The sequence below is a fragment of the Hippocampus guttulatus genome, chromosome 3, assembly GCF_054856545.1.
Source record: "Hippocampus guttulatus isolate MCC_2025c chromosome 3, RoL_Hgut_1.0, whole genome shotgun sequence".
Classification (NCBI taxonomy): Eukaryota; Metazoa; Chordata; class Actinopteri; order Syngnathiformes; family Syngnathidae; genus Hippocampus; species Hippocampus guttulatus.
Genome location: NC_141263.1, coordinates 4,051,642 through 4,069,273, shown reverse-complemented (window position 1 = coordinate 4,069,273; position 17,632 = coordinate 4,051,642). Strand labels below are relative to the sequence as shown.

Genomic DNA, 17,632 nt, shown 5'->3' with positions numbered 1-17,632 from the left:
TATGAAGCAAAATATTGATACTTTTTCCATTTAAGAGTAATCCACTTTTGTTGACAGCGGATTAGGCATTGACTGTGTGTTGTTTTATTTTGAGGGGACAGTACAGTTATACAAGCTGTACAATTGACGGCTTTACGATGTAAAGTGCAAAGCGTCATTTCTTCGGTGTTGTTCTCTGGAGAGATGAAAGAATATTCACAAAATGTGAACTCACTTTTGTGAGATACTCTCAAATGTCAATACGCTACATTCTAACGCAGGAGTTAAGTCATATTTAGACCAGATATTCGGAAGAAAATGAAAGAAAAGCAGTAAGTACAGCAGGAACTGAAGGTTCTTTTTTCCGCGTGACAACTTATTGCTACATCAATGCGTAAACTGGTTCATACATGAACACCCTGTCCAGTTATTTAGCCCCAACTTTCCATGATTATGCAAAGGCAAAGCACACCAATTTGAGAGAAAGGTGGACCGTATCATCAGTGGACATAAAACTGGGGGGTTGGGGGGGGAGCAGAAAGAATTTGAGTATGTCCTGTTCTGGACTTCGGTGATGCACAGCTATATCGATGCCGGTGAGGTGGTGGGAGACCTCCTTGCACCATGCCCACACACCCACACACCCTCACATCTTATGATTCTTTGCTTCTTTCTAGCACATCCACTTCACACATGAAGGGTCACACTCATTGGTGAACATGCACATGCTGCATTTATTTATAGAAGCCAGGGCTCTCTCTCTCTCTCTTTCTCTTTTCGCTCTTGTTTTCTCACACTAACTCACTCACTCACTCACTCATGCTCGCACGCACGCACACACTCAGCTGTACCCGGTTACGTAATGGTGGTCTACAAAAGCAGCGTGGCATGTGACCTGAATAAAATGATGTTGAACTCCGCTGTGGGTTAGGCTTGCCATCCTCCTGCTCACACACGCGCGCACGCATGCACACGCGCGCACGCATGCGCGCGCGCATGCACTCACTAACACGTGCAAACATGTCCCTCCAACTCAGGCTGACATCACCGCAGGCCTCAAGGCTGCTCTCATCAGCTGGTTGCCTGGCAACCGTTTCGTCCACAGGCACAACCAACGCACATTTAATCTGGGAGGCTAAGAGACAGGGATAAAAAAAGATAGAAAGGGGGGAAAAAAAATCCCTATCAGCATCCGAAGGAACAGAAAAAGGGGATGTTAGCACTGCTGCCGAGGTTCATTCCAGTACAGTGACGAAGAAGAATGAGGGCAGGAGAGTGTGCACAATAGCAAGTGAGCCGAAGATGAAGTAAGTCAGGGTAAAAAAAAAGCGAGTGAGAGGCCGGCCATGTGTGAATCTAGGACATCTTCTGTTTGTATGTTGCCATCTGTTTGGTAGCCAGGAAGGCAGGCCCACCTATCCCCTCCGTAGATCACTTAACACGAGGGCATTGTCACTATCTGGTCAAATACCTTGTGTGAAGGATGATCATCGGAGACCCCAGGGGTGTATACCAACGGATTTATACGCTGACACAACCACACAATTGTTTAAGAACAACAAACAAAAACATCAGATTACAAGCAATTGGTAGACTCCACCAGGACGTTCAGCGATGCTTTCGGGCTCAGGACTGAATACGACCTGTTCCTCAGTCTGGCCTCACAGTGACTTTCTTGTTCTGATCACATCAGACAACATTCCGTCAAACTATACTCACATCAAACGACACCTACGGTACAATATTTTGAGCGATATAAGTCTGTGCAATTAGAGACCGGTATAATATGCTATGGACATGCCACAGCAATAAAGACAGTGGGGGCAACTCCAATGGTTTGGGCCTAGAAGGGGACATGCAATATTATGCAAAACCGACATTTTAATTGCTGGTATTCAAATGTGAGAGATCATTCAAATGAGACAGGACCGCCAGCCAAAACCATCTGATTTCAACAGGCTTTCCTCCATTTCAGTAGTCATCACACAGTGACCCACAGAATACCTGCAGTTTAGACAAGAACTGCTAACCTCGAGAACTAAATCATTTTAAATCCACTGACAAATGACGAACATGGCGTTAAGATAAATGAACGACAAACTATCAAGCAACGTGTGCACCAGCCAGCACCACAAGATGAAAACTGTCAGAGTTATTGCAGTAGAAACATTGGCAGCAAAGTAATGGGGGGAAAAGAGGGGGAATAATTTAGATGCATTATTCATGATCCATTCAACGCATATATCTTCATGAAGAGTGGCATGAGTGTTTACTACCACATCTGATATTGGCAATTCAGCATACAACATTTTTTTGTAATCCTAGCATGAATCATGATGCATTAATATACTGTACGTAAAGGTCTATTCAGATCACCTATATTGCACTGGATATTGATTTTCATGAGAAATTGCCATGAGTCTGTTTGTGACCAACAGGTGGCACTGTAGGGCTCTCCCTGCAGCTGCACACCTGTTGGTTGTCATGTAATTATTGCTTTAAAAGGACTCCCGCCACGACCACTCGGTGTCGGGTCATTGTTTGTTTGTCCTGTCATGTTTGTTTCTGTCATGGTTCTGTTCCTGTTAGTTTTTTGCCACAGTCATGGTTTTGGTTTGGTACTTTGGATTCCTTGTGTTCTTAGAACTTTGTTTGTTTAGGATTTAGTTTTCTGTGTTTTTATCAATACAACTCGTCAAGTTCACCCTGCTTCTCCCTCCTGCCTGCTTTTTGGGGTCCCCCACCACCTCGCAACGTGACAGAAATAATGATCAAAAAAGCTAAGTACAACTGCGTTTTCAGAAATGACAAGGGCAGCCAATCTCAAGGGGACTGCCTGTGAACACACTGACTGGAGTTTGGTTTGTTAATTTGTTTTTGATTTACACACTGATTCCGCTTCAGGTGCTTGGGTTTCATTACCTTATTCCAGGACCGTTTCACATGAGTAAAAGGCGAGCCTAACAGTAGCTCAGTCATCTGTATGCCAGATGATTTGTCACCTCATAATGGATCCTTTCCATGGTCTCATGAAACGACTTCATCTCTTGCAGGAGTTGCCTCCAACTACCAATGGTGGAGCGCTCTGCTTTCCTCAATCTGTCTACCTTTGGTTTCGGTCCCAACTGAATAATTATTGTTGGAGAAACTGCTGGAAGCAAATTACTGCGGTTGTAGATAACCTTTTGTATTCAAATAGTTTGCTATCTTACATTAACAAACTCAAGTAGCGGTGGTGAACATAACTCCTGGAAGAGACAAACGGGAAGCGGTCTGACAGCACAGGGGAAAGGGGCTACTGTATTTTAATATCAACCGTTTCGTTTCAAGTAAAACAGAATATTCACAAGCATGAAATAAATAAATGAAAAAGAAACGCTGCAGGTAAACTAACAAATGTGAAGCAAGCTCTTTTTCGTCTATGACACATTCCTCACTCCAAATTTACGGACAACTTTGCAGTCTTTCAAATCTTTTCTTGACGATGGCAGGGTACGACTGTATATGGACGTATCAAATTGTGACATGTCCTAGGTCCATGTTAAAAACGAATACCCAAGCTGAGAGCTTCATATGACATGACAACAGCCGATGGACCCTACCTGTGAGGGTGGACTTGGGGGACATGAAGGAAGAAGAGATGAAGGAACGACAGGAAACTGGAGAAAATGGAGATGAGCTGAAAATGAAATGAGTACAAAGTGTAAGGTCAACAGACCAAGCACTGATGATGGAAATGAGGATAACACGGTCGCATGTGGCATGAAGCGTGAAGCGTGAATGGAATGATGCAAGGCAGGACTTAAGCAGCTGCTGGGCATCTCAGTGTAATTAAGAAAAATGGACGCAACCATTCTGATCTAACTCTGTTTATTGGAACAGAAAAAAAGAAGTGCCCAAAGCAATCAACACTTTTTCTACACCTCTCTGATGAGCGATGGACTGTCCATGCAAAATGCATGACACCATTGAATTATTTATTCCGCTTTTTATTTCCTCCCACATACTGAGATGTGAGGTTAAAAAAACATGAGCCGATGTAGTTCAGGTACTGTTTCCACAAAACCGTTGTCCCACATCTTTGAGTTTTATAAACTGGATTTTGACTCATTCTGTCTCTCCTAAAACATGATGTTTGCACTTGTCATTTTCATGAAAAAGAGGGGTGGGGGAAATGAGCATCGGCCAAAAGTCAGACAAGCCAAATGAAATAATGAGACACAAACTTCAAAGCACTGCTCTTAACTCTAGAAAAAATAATAAAATAATAAATCCCTATCTGGCAATAAAGCCTCAAGCCGGCATACGACGTTCTTACGACAGTCTGGTCTGACGACAACCTTTCATTAAATCAGACTTTTACATTTCTATCAATTTAACTTGACAGAGGTATACAAAGCCCTCAACACAAGATATCCATTCAAAATCTGCCGGTCCTGATAAATTGGACTACTTTGAAGCTGGCAGCAAATCTCGCTGCTCCACCTCTGCCATACATTTTTAATCCCTCCCTGATATTCTCCAGGTGGGGAAATTTGCCTTTGTTCTTCCACTATGCCGTCAATTCAGGCCCGACCAGTTACTACACCCAAAGAAATTCTAAGAGAGTAAAGCATAAGATTTAAAATAGTAAAGTTCGGTGTAGTGCGTGCAACTTTGAAACAAAATGAATTAACTCATTCACTCCCAAAGACGTTTTTAAACGTCTTTTCAGACTTGGTCCAGAATTGGCTGGTACCGAATGAGTTAAATATTGCAAAACTACATTTACGAATACTAACTCAAATCAACAAGAGCATCTTAGCAGCTGCAGCCGTTTTCAGCAAGCATTCTTCATAACCACGGGTCATAACCCCAAAACAACCCGAAAGCGCTCACAATCTGAGACTGCTAACAAAAACCAAATGATAGGTGGGAGTGTCTCTTCTAGCATTGGCAAATAAGTAGCCCAATCTCAACACCCACTATCTTTCAAATATTTCTGAGATATGCATCACAGCATTGGCGCAAAAACTGTCTGAACAAAAAAGCTAAATGAGAAATACCGTATGTTTAACCAGCAACACCACAGCAGTTTAAAAGAAAGGAAATAAGTGTGCCATTCTATACCTTGTTCCAAAGGCCCCTTGGTTCCCTGTGGGGGAGTCGAGGCTTTCTCCTGACTTGGGCGGTCTATCGCGATTCATGTGTTGCAGAATGGAGCTCAACTCTGTGATAACTATGTTCTTGCTGTCTGGTGTAGATGGAGGACTATGAAACTCAGGAGGTTGATCACCCCACAGCTTTGATGTCCTTTGAGTGGGCGTCCTAGGAGGTTCAGAGGAGGAAGGAGGAGCCTGAGGTGGTGACCCATAAGATTCCGGTGGTTCTTCAATTAGAGCATCATGATAAAGTGAGGTTCTGTTGATGACTGATTTTCCTTTGGGTTTGGGTGGTACAGGGGGTCTATCCACTAGGAAGGAATGCCCATCTGCAGTAGCATAAAGGCTCTCCAGAGTGGTGTCACAGAAGCCTCCCTCTGACGAAAGGGTGGAGATGCTCGACACGGTGCTAGTGGTGTCCATGTGCTGAGGATCCCCACTGCTGCGGCTGTCTACCTCTTCAATGCCGGAGTCACCGATCCCTGACTCTGGGTCTGGCGGGGGAGGAGGATATGAAGGGGGAATACTGTTCGTCACCCGTTTATGTTGGTCAGTGACAAGTGGAGGGGCATGGGCATTGTATGGGGGTAGCAGAGGCCCCCCATTCCTTCTCTGTTGCTGAAGCATCTGTGCAATGGCACTAGCCTGGTCATCGGGGATGTCAATGCTGTTTGCAAACTCTAGGGGAGGTGGGAGAGGCTCTGTGAAGTCAAAATCCTCGTCAACGTCAACTGACGCAAGAGGAGGAGGGGGGATACGGAAGGGTAGCTTCACAGGTTCATCCAAGGATTCCCCTAATGGAATGCTACGTCTTCGCGTTGAGGAGGGCTGGGGATTAATTGACAATGTTGGGCCACTGCGGGGATCAGGTTGATTGGGGTCTTTCAGCTCAGACGGTCTGTTGCTATCCTGCCCTTCCAACTCTTGGTTATTTAACTTGCTTGCCTCTGTACTGGTGTGAACCATTAGCAGCCCTGCTGACTTGGGTGTGTCAGCCACATCCGCTGGCGCACTTTTCCTCTCCTCAAGTGCCTGATGTTGTCGTTCTTCCCGGCCTGGGTCAGACTCGTATTTCTGCTCAGTCATCTGCCTCCGCAAGCCACCTCGCCCTGGGCGGCCCATGGTTGCAGAGGAGATTGCAGCAAAACTTGTCTCAATCCCAGACCGCAACTTGGTATCAATAAAGAGTGGCTGGTTGAGGTCTGGTTTGTGGCTTGGCTGCAGGGGGAGGGACTGAGCTTCATGTTTGGGAGTTTGCGGAACCTGAGGAGGATTTTGATGATGATTTTGTTGCTCCTTCATAGCTCGGTCACGAGCCGCGAGTGCCAAAGCAAGAGGAGAATTAGGGTCCAGAGGTTTACCAGTGACAGGGTGACGGTATGTTCCATTGGCCCGGTAGTGGCTCTTTGGGGGCGTGGCTGGGAGACTAACAGGGCTGTCCAAGTTGGAACACTGTCCTGTTTTTGTGTTTAGAGGCTCCCGAACAACGGTGGGCTCTGGAGTGTTGAAATCTGTCATGTTTCCACTGCCGCCCCCGACAGGACGTCCGAGGTTGACTGGTGGAGCCATCATCCTTCTAAGTCGCTCGTCACTACCAAACATACCTTCATCGATAGACTTTGACTGCCTAAGGCGAGGGGTTGGGGTAGGACCGATTGAGTCATCATCCCCCATATCTATTGACTGGAAGGCAATCGAGTGTTTTTTTGCCTCGAGCCTTTTCTCACGGTCCCGTACTGCCCCAGCAATAGCTGCCGCAAATGGGTTGGCGAGAGACATTGGATCTTCAGGGCGCAGACCACCACTTCCACCAACAGTTGGCATTAAAGATGGGTGTTCTGGAGTGGTGGGCTCAATCTCCATACTGCTACCCTGGCTGCTTTTGCCACTGCTGCTGGTGGATGGCTCCTTGACAATGATGGTAGGAATGGGGATGGAAGAGCATGTTCGCTCAACAGGTGTAGTCGGCATGGAAACTGGGCCCGAGGGGCTTGCTGGCATATGACATGTTTTTTCTGGACTGTCCTCGACATTTGACTGTTTTACTAGCATGCCCTTCCTTCGGGCTGGTTTCGCTGGCACATACAAATTTTTATTGCCGACCTCAGAGTAAGGGTTTTCAGGCACCGACGTGCGCCCTCGGGTCCGTGGGCTCTCAAAATGCTCTGAACTCTGTCTGTGATAGCCCCTCCTCAATGTACCAATATCTGTAGTTCTACTAATAGTCGTTACTACGTTAGGCGAGTTCTGGGTGAAGCTGGGTCTTGTGGTACTGTAACTCTTGGGTGTTGAACCAGCTGGTGAGTTGTAGGCTGGTGGCGAGGGGGGTGAAATGGCTGGGGGAGGAGGGATATCCTCGGAAGTATCTGGCATTGAGAGGCTGCGAGAGAATTTAAGATGAGGAGGCGTAAGGAAGCCCTGTTTTTCCTCCTCTGTTGTACCTTGAAGACATTGATCAGAAAGAAAATAGAGAATAAATAAATTAATACATTAATAATTGATCACAAAATTGATGTTTCAAAGGATGAATTAACGAAGAGTTTAGATGTGGGTTCATAATTTTAATTTTACATAATAATTAGGTTGTCCCTTCAGGAATGTACAGAGAGAAAGTGTTTATTCCGCAGAGAACAATCCTCATTTTGCGGAGAGCAATTCTTGATTCCGCGGCTTGAAAGGTGATTTTCTGCATACGGTGTGATAATAAATTAATAGGAATTTAGCCACGCAGATCATTAATTTCTAACACGCAGCATGCCGTCATCTTTAGTAGATGTCTCCATGAAATGAAGAGATTTAAAAGCCTAGCTTCATTCCCCCAAATATTTCTACCTCCTCCCGCATCCCTCCTCTGTAGATATGAGAAGATAAAATGAGCCCCTAGATGCTATACCAAATCTACTTCTGTAAACACTGCTGCGTGACGTCTTTTGTTAGCATCACTTAACGTCGTGCCTCGTGCATGTCACATCACGGATGCTTTCTGTTCACCTTTATCTTTGTAATGTGAATGAGCATATAAAAAGATTGGACAGAATTCATGTGTCATAAAAAGATCGGATTTAACCAAAAAAAAAAAAAAAAAAAGCTAACTGGCCATCGTGCCCTGCAGTGCAAACATTGTCTTAGATCCTGTCTCTCTGATTGCGACATCTATCTGCCAGAATGAAAACTACATGTAAATGTAATATTCTGCACCTCACCCTCTTTTCCGTGAACTGCTTTGTATTCCACGATGATTCCTGGGGGTTCTAATTCGGGTTAGGGTAAATCATTGCAAATGATTTTAACTTACAATGGACAAAACGACAATCGTCAATTCCAAAATAAATGATCAAAATGTTACCATGAAAGTTGATTTAAAAACTATGCATTATCCAGCCATGTAATAGATATGGAAGGTCAGCGTACAACTATTGACAAAAATAGTTTTGCTTTTGACAAATGGATATGAGCTTGCATGGCTTCACATTTGCAGAAGATGCTCTGTTCTTTCACATGATCAGTATTGAAGTGTCACATCTTGGAAAACTTGTCGTCATGTAGCTGACCAAAGAATGTTATGTCAGAAAAGGGCCTTAAAATTTGCTGCCATGATAATATTGTTAATCACTAAGTTATTAATAACATATTGCATCTCTACATACAATGGCGAAACGCTGGTCATGATTGTTCATTTTAAGAACCTCCAGTATTATCAATGGAGCCTTCACTTTGCTAACGTTATCACAGTAATTTATCCATAATTAGCTTTAATACCACTGGAGTACAACAAGCAAGTCCTCCGTGCATTAAAGTGCACAAGAGGTTGCCAGTCAGCAGCCTTACATAGTACACACACACTTCAGAGTTGTCATACCTATGGACTTTTGCTTCCTAAGCATGCCCTTCTCTGGTAATCCCAGAAAGGCCCCTGGCACAGTGGGCGGAACCACTGCTACTCCCTGGCGGTCATGGTACATGGACTGCAAACGTTAACATTGCCAAAAAGAGAAAACAAGCATTTTTAACATTTTGAATGTTATAGGGGTGCCTTCATAATTTGACTGAGAGTTGCATTATTGAAGCATTCTTGCTGAAAGTCTGTGTGTGCATGAAATCAAAGTGCATGTCACTTCAGACCACATCCATCTGCTGACATGATTGTCTTGGAGCAGGATGTGGTTGCATGGAATAGTCTGTTACGACTTGGCGTTGGGACTGGAAGGACTCAGGTATCAAAAGCAACAAAAAAGCAGGCTTGGATAAAGGACGATGGAGGGTGGGGCTGGTTGCTGGACAGTGAGTAAGGTGCCTAACGCCTCATTGCTTGGAGGCGGAGCATAGCAATTTCAACCCAACTCTCTTGCGCGCCTCATGTTTTTTTTCATGGTTTTCTGGCTTTCTTTCACATTCTAAAAACATGCATGTTAGGATCACTGAAAATGTGAACTCTTCTAGAAGTGTGACTGTGAATGGTTGTCTACGTATGCTAAGCAATCGGCTGGTGAGCGGTTCCGATTTGCTTGAAGTCAGGTGGCAGGGGTACGACACACCACACATACTGTATATTATATATCCATCCAACATCCTTATCCTAACACGAGGGCCTGCTGGAGTCTATCCCAGCCTTCTTCGGGCAAGAGGCAGGGTACACCCTGAACCGGTTGCCAGCTAATCAAAAGGCACACCCAGTGATCAACAACCATCCACACTCACAATAAGATAAGATAAGATATCCTTTATTAGTCCCACACTGGGGAAATTTACAGCCTCCAGCAGCAAGAATGTAGGCAGAAAGAAGAAGAAAAAACAAACAAACACCGTCCAATTAAGTGCAATATAAATACAAAATGGATAAATCGCAGTGCTATTTACAGTTGTTTTCCACATCATTCAATTATTAAATATTATTGTTGCTATTTTTTATTCAGCAGCCTGACAGCAGTTGGTATGTAATCACACCTAGGGACAATTTGGAGTGATCCATTAACCCGCCATGCATGTTTTGGGAATGTGGGAGGAAACCAGAGTACCTGCAGAGAACCCACACAGGCACGGAGAGAAAATGCAAAATCCACACAGGAAGGCCGGAGCTGGGATCTAACTAACCCAGGACCTTTGTACTGTCTGGCGGACATGGTAACCAGTCGCTCAGTGTACTACCTTATTTCTTTCTATCTATCTATCCATCCATCCATCCATCCATCTATCCATCTACCTACCTACCTACCTACCTACCTACCTACCTACCTACCTACCTACCTACCTACCTACCTATCTATCTATCTATCTAGATCAGTGGTTGTTAACCTGGGCTCGATCGAACTCCAGGAGTTCGGTGAAGCGGTTTCAGGGGTTCGACGGAGCCTCTGCCACGGAGGGTAAGATACACGTGACTCAACATGTCAATTAGTTATGACACGCCCACTTGGCCATCAAAGGCTGCAGATGATCTCATGATGTTGCTTGTCCAATCAGTGCTGTGGGAAATTTAGTTTGCTTAGTAGTCAATGTGACTGTTGTGATAGTTCGTTGTACAATATATTGAATTGAATCTTGAATTTGTAATATCTTCTATAATCTCTCTCTCTCTCTCTCTCTCTCTCTCTCTCTCTCTCTCTCTCTCTCTCTATATATATATATATATACATATATATATATATATGGATAGATAGATAGATTTTTTTTTCCCACTAATGAAGGGTTCGGTCAATGTGCATATTAACTGGTTGGGTTTGGTACCTCTAAGAAGGTTTAGAACCACTGATCTAGATAGATATACACACACACACACACGCACGGGGCATGACTGATTTTATATATATATATATATATATATATATGTTCCAATAATTCATCACAGAGTTGAAGTCAGACCATTTTTGTGCACTCCCACACTAAACTCATGGCCTCACTTGTCGGAATAATTAGTTTCACACTGAGTTAGACCCAGGAGAAGAGTTAATATTTCTACAACTATCACGGAAATGCGCAGACCACTCACATGCATTGTTTTTCCTCACATGTGACATGATTAACCGATTAAACTGGTTATTCAGAGCATGTTTGAAAATAGAGCAAATGAGTGCATGCGAGGCAGGCAAGCAGTGAGGAATTTAACCCCAGAAGTTTGAGGAAGCAAGCTCAGAGTAAAGGGATAAAAGTCGTGCTTGAAACAAGAAAAAGCAAAGGAAAAAGGAGGTTGCATTTGTTTGTCCAAATTGTATACAGTTGTCAGAGTTTTTCTTGGACAAAGTTAAACAAATGACTCGGCACACAGGGAAAATTGTCTTCAATATCGACAGGAAATATCTCTGAGGGCGAACGACGGTAGTTGCCCCGATGATCATACTCAGAGCTCCCTCTCCGCCAGTTCGAACTTTTATTGTAACATATGCAAAATACAAGAAAAACACTGCCCCCAATATTTGCATACCGTATAACGTTTAAACATGATTCAATTTTGCTCACAGATTTCTCTGTCATTAGTATATCCAATAATTTTTTTCAACTGAATTAATCAAGAAACACAAACTGCTCAATCTTAGTTACATGGAAAACTCAGTTCTCACATTAAAATGAGAGGAAATAGAATTGACCTGTTCCAGCCCCAGAACCAAGTCGCCTTTGTGCATGACCATGTATGAGAAAAAAAAAGTGACCTACCCAGATCTCATTAATACATTTTTCTAGAAATGTACCTCTTATGATTAGAACTTAAAACCCCCCAAAACAAAACACAGTTGAGTTCAGTTGTGTTATCTTACATTTAGTTCGGTGGGTGTAATCAAGCAGCGACTGGATGGGCGTGGCTTGATTGTTGCGATCTTCATATCAACTGGCGATGTCTTCTGGGCATGTGTCATCTCTTCAACTTTATCTGCAAAAAACAAAAGCAATTCCTAATTTCATGAAGAAAGAAGACAAACTGCCAAGCCGGATTTCGGTTTGCAAAGCTTCAATCAGGATCTCATGAGGCAAATGCAAGCGAATGATTCACAAGATCCTCCCCTGCACGCTCATGTTGCAGATGAAACGTAATACAGGGGGAGCAAGTGGGCTGAGATGGAATGTCTTGGCTGTGTCAAAGCCTTGGAAGCCGTGCAAACTCTTTCGAAGCAGCCGACTCAATAGCATCATCCAAGTCTTCGGGTTGTTCCTCAGTCACTACCAAATGAGCAATTCAGTAGTTCATCTCACAAGTATGCCGTTATCTTCTGTCTGGTCTCGCTCTCTCTGTTGTTTGTTGAATCTCCAAAAAGATCAACGGCATACTTGGCAGGACTGAACTCCCCTCCGTGATGATGCCAATTGATCTAGAGCCCACTTTGTGTTTTGCTCATGGAAGCTACATGCTAGCCCTGATCTGGCCTCACATCACCTCCCCTGACTATTTCTCATTAGAAAGCTTCCATGCATTATGGGGTGTGATTACTTAGAGTGACTCGGAAAACAATCCTCTTCTTCTGCACATCTACACACAGAGGAGGGGAATGGGGAGGGGAGGAAAGGAGCATCAATGACCTTAACTCCTTTACGACAGTCACACACACACGCACGCACGCACGCACGCACGCACACACTAAAATACACATTTCCTTTCTCTTGAACCTGCCTCCCAATTGGATTTCAGGTACATCCTATCACAAAACACTGTTGTCCTGGAAACCTATCTCTGACTGAAACATTTCTTCTTTCTTTCTTGGAATAAACCTCTCTCCTCACACAGGCGCACACATGTATTGTACGCACACACAAACACATTTGCCTGCAGTGACATGTGGTGGTAAAGAAAAGACGCACGCACACATGAAGAAAAAGAAATGACAGTGATTTTTTTCTTTTTTTTTAGGTTTGACCTGATAATTTTGTGTGTTTTGCTGACATACACAATCACAAACACATTTACATTTTTCAGCATAGCATGTTTTGGACAGATTTCTGATGTTAGCGGTATAAAAGGAGATTGTGTGTCATTCTGCATAAAAGATTTAGGAAACAATTTGTGATGGGCTACGATTTAAAAACATCCCAACAGTGTTATATCGACTTAAAACAAAAAGGTCCAAAAGAACAACAAACAATACATTGTGGTACAGCAAGTGTGTCGAATGGGCAGAAGAACTTGGAATACATTTTCACGTTACAACATCGAATCATGCAGTGGCTAAGAAAGACAACAACAGTATCAAAAACATGACATTGAGTGACCCTATTTGGGTTAACTGAAGTAAGTCACTCACAAAATAATAAATATGGGAGTGTTAGCTGATCGCAGAAAGATGGAGAAAATGAAGTAAATATCGAGGATCGTTGTGTTAGCATGCCTATGATAACTTACCACCTTTCTTTTTCCTTAGAGTGGCTTGGGGTGACAGAAAATATTGTTGAGTCTTGCGAGTACAAGACAGACCCCATTTCTTTGGAAAACATAGTTGATCAATTTGCTTCTCATCATTTAACATGTGTTTCTATGCTGCACCAGTAAACCCATCTTCCATTCAAATAAAATATACATTATCGTTACCAGGCTGGCTATGATACATTCAAGTGCAGTACACTTACCAACGCTAGAAAACAGGACTATTCAGTAAATGGAACGTAAACATGTAAGATCAGCAGCTGTGGAGAGAAAAACATGCTGACCACATTTATTTTTCCATCAGCATTTTTCTGCGAAAGTCAACTTGTTCACCAGCCATTAAAAAAAAAAAAAAAAAAAACCTTCACCCCTTTCCATGCTCTTTGTTCACCTTTCACACAGGGCACACGACTGCAGTTAGGGATGATGAATCCAAGTGTTTACACTAAAGCATGAGCTGCTTAGAAAAAAGAAGTCAATGACAAGACTGGCACATTTATTTTAAGCATTTGCCTATAAAAGCACACAAATGTGCATGAAAATGCATTTTGGGGCCTTGGTCTCCAGGATTTGAATTGTATGTATGCACACACACACACACACACACACACACACACACACACACACACACACACACACACACACACACACACACACACTAGGGTAGTCTAAATTAACACGTTATGAATGAGTTAACACAAAGTCCCTTAACACAACAACAAAAATTGTACGCCGAATAACACATCCCCCTTTATTTGTAAAGCCCTGTACTTGGGGAATTCTGGTAGCGACGCAGCACACGAGTCAACGTCAGTATTACCCTCCAGAGGAAATGCACTGCAACTGCAGCCAATATACACAATGTGTTTAAAGAGGAGAACACTACAGTGGAGCAGCAACCATTTGGACTGTTGGTGTACCACCACCTCTCCCCTGTATGAAGAGGGGAACGCATTTTGTAGGTGATTAGCATTAGGACATTGGTTGTTGCAGCTCACAAATGGCCCTTTTCCACCGCGCTTGTGCTAGTGCTAGTTCCGGGCCTGTGCCCAGTTCTTTCTTTTTCCACCACCAAAATTGACTCTATCTCTGGTGCTTGAAACTGGTGCTTAAGCTGGCCCCAATTATTTGTTGGGCCGGACTGTGGCATCAACTACAGCGGGGGGCGGGGTTATCATGACGATCGCAGATGTAGAGGAATGATTCCCTGGACGCACGGAAGTTTTGCACAAATTATTGAGCGGTGAACTCCCACCACAACAGCAATCGCGGATGTGCCGAGAGAGCATGCGATCTCCAACTCGCAGCCGACCTCGAGATCATCTATTATCATTAAGACCACGAGACCTGCAGACATGCAGTCAGCAAACGCTTATCTAAGCGTTTGCTGACTGCATGTCCCTAACTGTTTTACATTCTACATACAAGTATAATCAATGCTATGATTAGTTACCTGGCAGATGCTTACAGTGCATTATTATTATTATTATTAATAGCACAGGCGCTCTTGGCTAAATGTTTGGAAGCTTTACGATGACGTAATGACATAGCTCCCGCTTGGCTCTCTGCTGGTGGAAAACCAAACACGTTCTTCGTAATAACTTGTTAAGCACCAACTAAGCACAGCGCTGGCCCTGGTGCCGAACGAGCACCAAGTTTTGGAAAAGAGGTAAAAGGGGTCTGCATGGCCACTCTCAGGGTCTTTTGAGAGCCAAGAGCTAAATGTATGCCCGTCTTGTTATTTAGAGAGACTCCAAATTACTTGCTCTTTAGACGCGAGCCGTATTTTATTCTATTTCCCCATAAGATAGCTCGTGTAACATTATCAGTTTTATTTCTGGCTTGTTTGCCAGAAAGCTGGTCACTCAGGACATTGTGCATTAGTACAAATCAAATAAGTAAATAACAAAATAAAGGGATGCAACCTTGTTCAAAGGCTTCACTGCAACACAATTTTGCAATAATAAAAAATACAAACATAATTATGAATATATACAGGTGCCACGGTGGGCGAGTGGTTTGCACATGGGCCTCACAGTACAGAGGTGCAGGGTTCGATTCCGGCCTCAGCTTTTCTAAGTGGAGTTGACATGTTTTCAGAATACTGAGTGGGTATTCTCCGGGTACTCCGGTTTCCTCCCACATTCCAAGAACATACACGGTCGGCTGATTGAACACTCTAAATTGTCCCTCGTAATGTGAGCGCGAATGGTTGTTGGTCTATGTGTGCCCTGCGATGGGCTGGCAGCCAGCTCAGGGGGAGGATAAAGCAGTTCAGATAGTGGATGGATATTTAATGCATACATTTGACTACACTTTTGCTCATCACCTAGTAACTGGACACACTATAAATTCACTATCTTCTGCCTCTATGTCATGCTACTTTCATTCTGGCTTTTTATACCCTTTCTTATCTCCTTCAGTCCTTCGTTCCTCATTATCACCTTGTACACGTCTTGGCAACTTGGCAAGCGCAGCCTATTAATGCCAAGATAAGACTCTGAGGTGATGCTCATAAACACAGATACCGAAAACTAACGGACAGACAAAGAAATACATTCATATCAAACTAATGATATATTTTTTTTAATGTATTGGTTTGTTGTTGTCATCAGCAGCTTCCATGCATTATGTTGAGAGTGGACAGGAAATGAGGAAGGCGAGACCAGCTCACGTGAATTACAGTACATTTGATGGAAACTCGAACAGCGCCATTGCCAACTAAAAATCATTCGGCTGCTGCAAGCTGGCGGGGAAAGAAGCGGGGCAAAATGGGCAGCGAAAGGTTGTGCAGCATAAAGCGCTTACCTTTATCCACTAGTTATTCAATCAATTAGAAGACGATAAAGGCACAAGCAAAAAGAGAAGACTTGTTAGACAATGACTTCCCAACCACTGACCATTTGGAGTCAAATTAAGTCAAGTCAACAGTATTTATAGAGCACTTTCAAACAGCCATCGCTGCATACAAAGCCGTCAAGCTCTTACCGAGTTCCTCCAATTCGGATGTCATTGACTTGGAGCGCATGGACAGGGCAGTCGTGGGAGCTCTCTTTGGTGGCGGAGGAGCTGAGGGTCAGATGGACAGAGTTACCACGGGTACCAGTTGTGATGTTAAGATAGTGGAGGTGATCAAAGAACATTCTATGATTCTAGGTTTGATTCAACGTTTTTCACTCAATGAAAACATTTCATTAATTGAACCGATTCTATTGACGGTCTGGTTTAAGTTAGCACTTCTGATTAGCTGTAGATCTACCAAAGGCTTCTGTATAAGTGCCTGTAGTGCACTGAAAAAAAAAGCAGACAGTGAAAATAGATATAAATAATGCAGAGGTTCAAATACTCCAGAAACAGCCTTACAAATGTTTTATAAGGAAGGAAAGTGCATTTCCTAAATGGAGAGGAGACACACAACAGTGACTTTGGTTATCTGTTCTGAAAACTCTTTTCGTTTTGAGTTAATTTTGGTTTGTCAGTATATATCTCAAACAGTGTACTGGACTGTCTTTTGAAAAACACTCAATGTTAAGGTAAAAATTGCCATAACGTCATCAAAATTGGTGATTCTTTGGCCTTTGCTAAAATCTCAAGTACTGTTATGGCCTCGAACATATAAAACTATTGGCTATATTTAACGCAGTGTAGTGTACTACAGTCAAACCTTTGTTTTCGAACGTCTCTGTTCTCGACCAAATCAGTTTTCGACCCAAAATTTTGAGTTTTTTATGCCTCGGATTACGACGGAAAATCGGTTCTCGACCAAACTGAGCGCATTTGAATGCGCCACTTGACTCCTCTCGCCTTCCTTACACGAGGAAGTGACGCTTCCTCGTGTAGTGTTCCATTGTGAGCAGACGTGTTCAATAATTTTTTTTTTTAAAAGAGCGTGGTTTCTGTTTTCGAACAAATCGGTTTTCGAACAGCCTTCTGGAACGGATTATGGTTGAAAACCGAGGTATGACTGTACAGTCGGCACTCGTTGATCATCCTCAAAATAAACTACTGAAGCCTGATCAATGCAAGTTATGTGACAAACCACTAGAAATACACCGTAACTAAATTACGGCTAAACTAAGGGGAGAAAACAAATTGGATAGTCAACACTAAACTCAGTACATCACCGAACAAATGTGACATTTCAGAATCCACTCCATCGAGTAAGTTT

The 17,632-nt window shown here is 43.2% G+C and overlaps 1 protein-coding gene across 4 annotated transcripts in view; it reads right to left on the bottom strand.

Moving 5' to 3' along the window:
* Positions 1 to 17,632, bottom strand: part of LOC147207175 (SH3 and multiple ankyrin repeat domains protein 2-like) — a 172,139-nt gene that overhangs the window by 18,985 nt on the left and 135,522 nt on the right. For 2 of the 4 annotated variants that reach the window (XM_086106238.1, XM_086106236.1), the window contains 4 exons: positions 16,453 to 16,533; positions 11,870 to 11,982; positions 8,980 to 9,085; positions 5,089 to 7,561 (listed from right to left, as the gene is read on the bottom strand). In XM_086106238.1, coding sequence (XP_085962364.1) covers positions 5,089 to 7,561; positions 8,980 to 9,085; positions 11,870 to 11,982; positions 16,453 to 16,533 — 2,773 coding nt within the window. Of the gene's footprint in view, positions 1 to 5,088; positions 7,562 to 8,979; positions 9,086 to 11,869; positions 11,983 to 12,537; positions 12,577 to 13,443; positions 13,468 to 16,452; positions 16,534 to 17,632 lie in introns of all 4 variants that reach the window. The other 2 variants (XM_086106237.1, XM_086106235.1) reach the window with 2 other exon arrangements.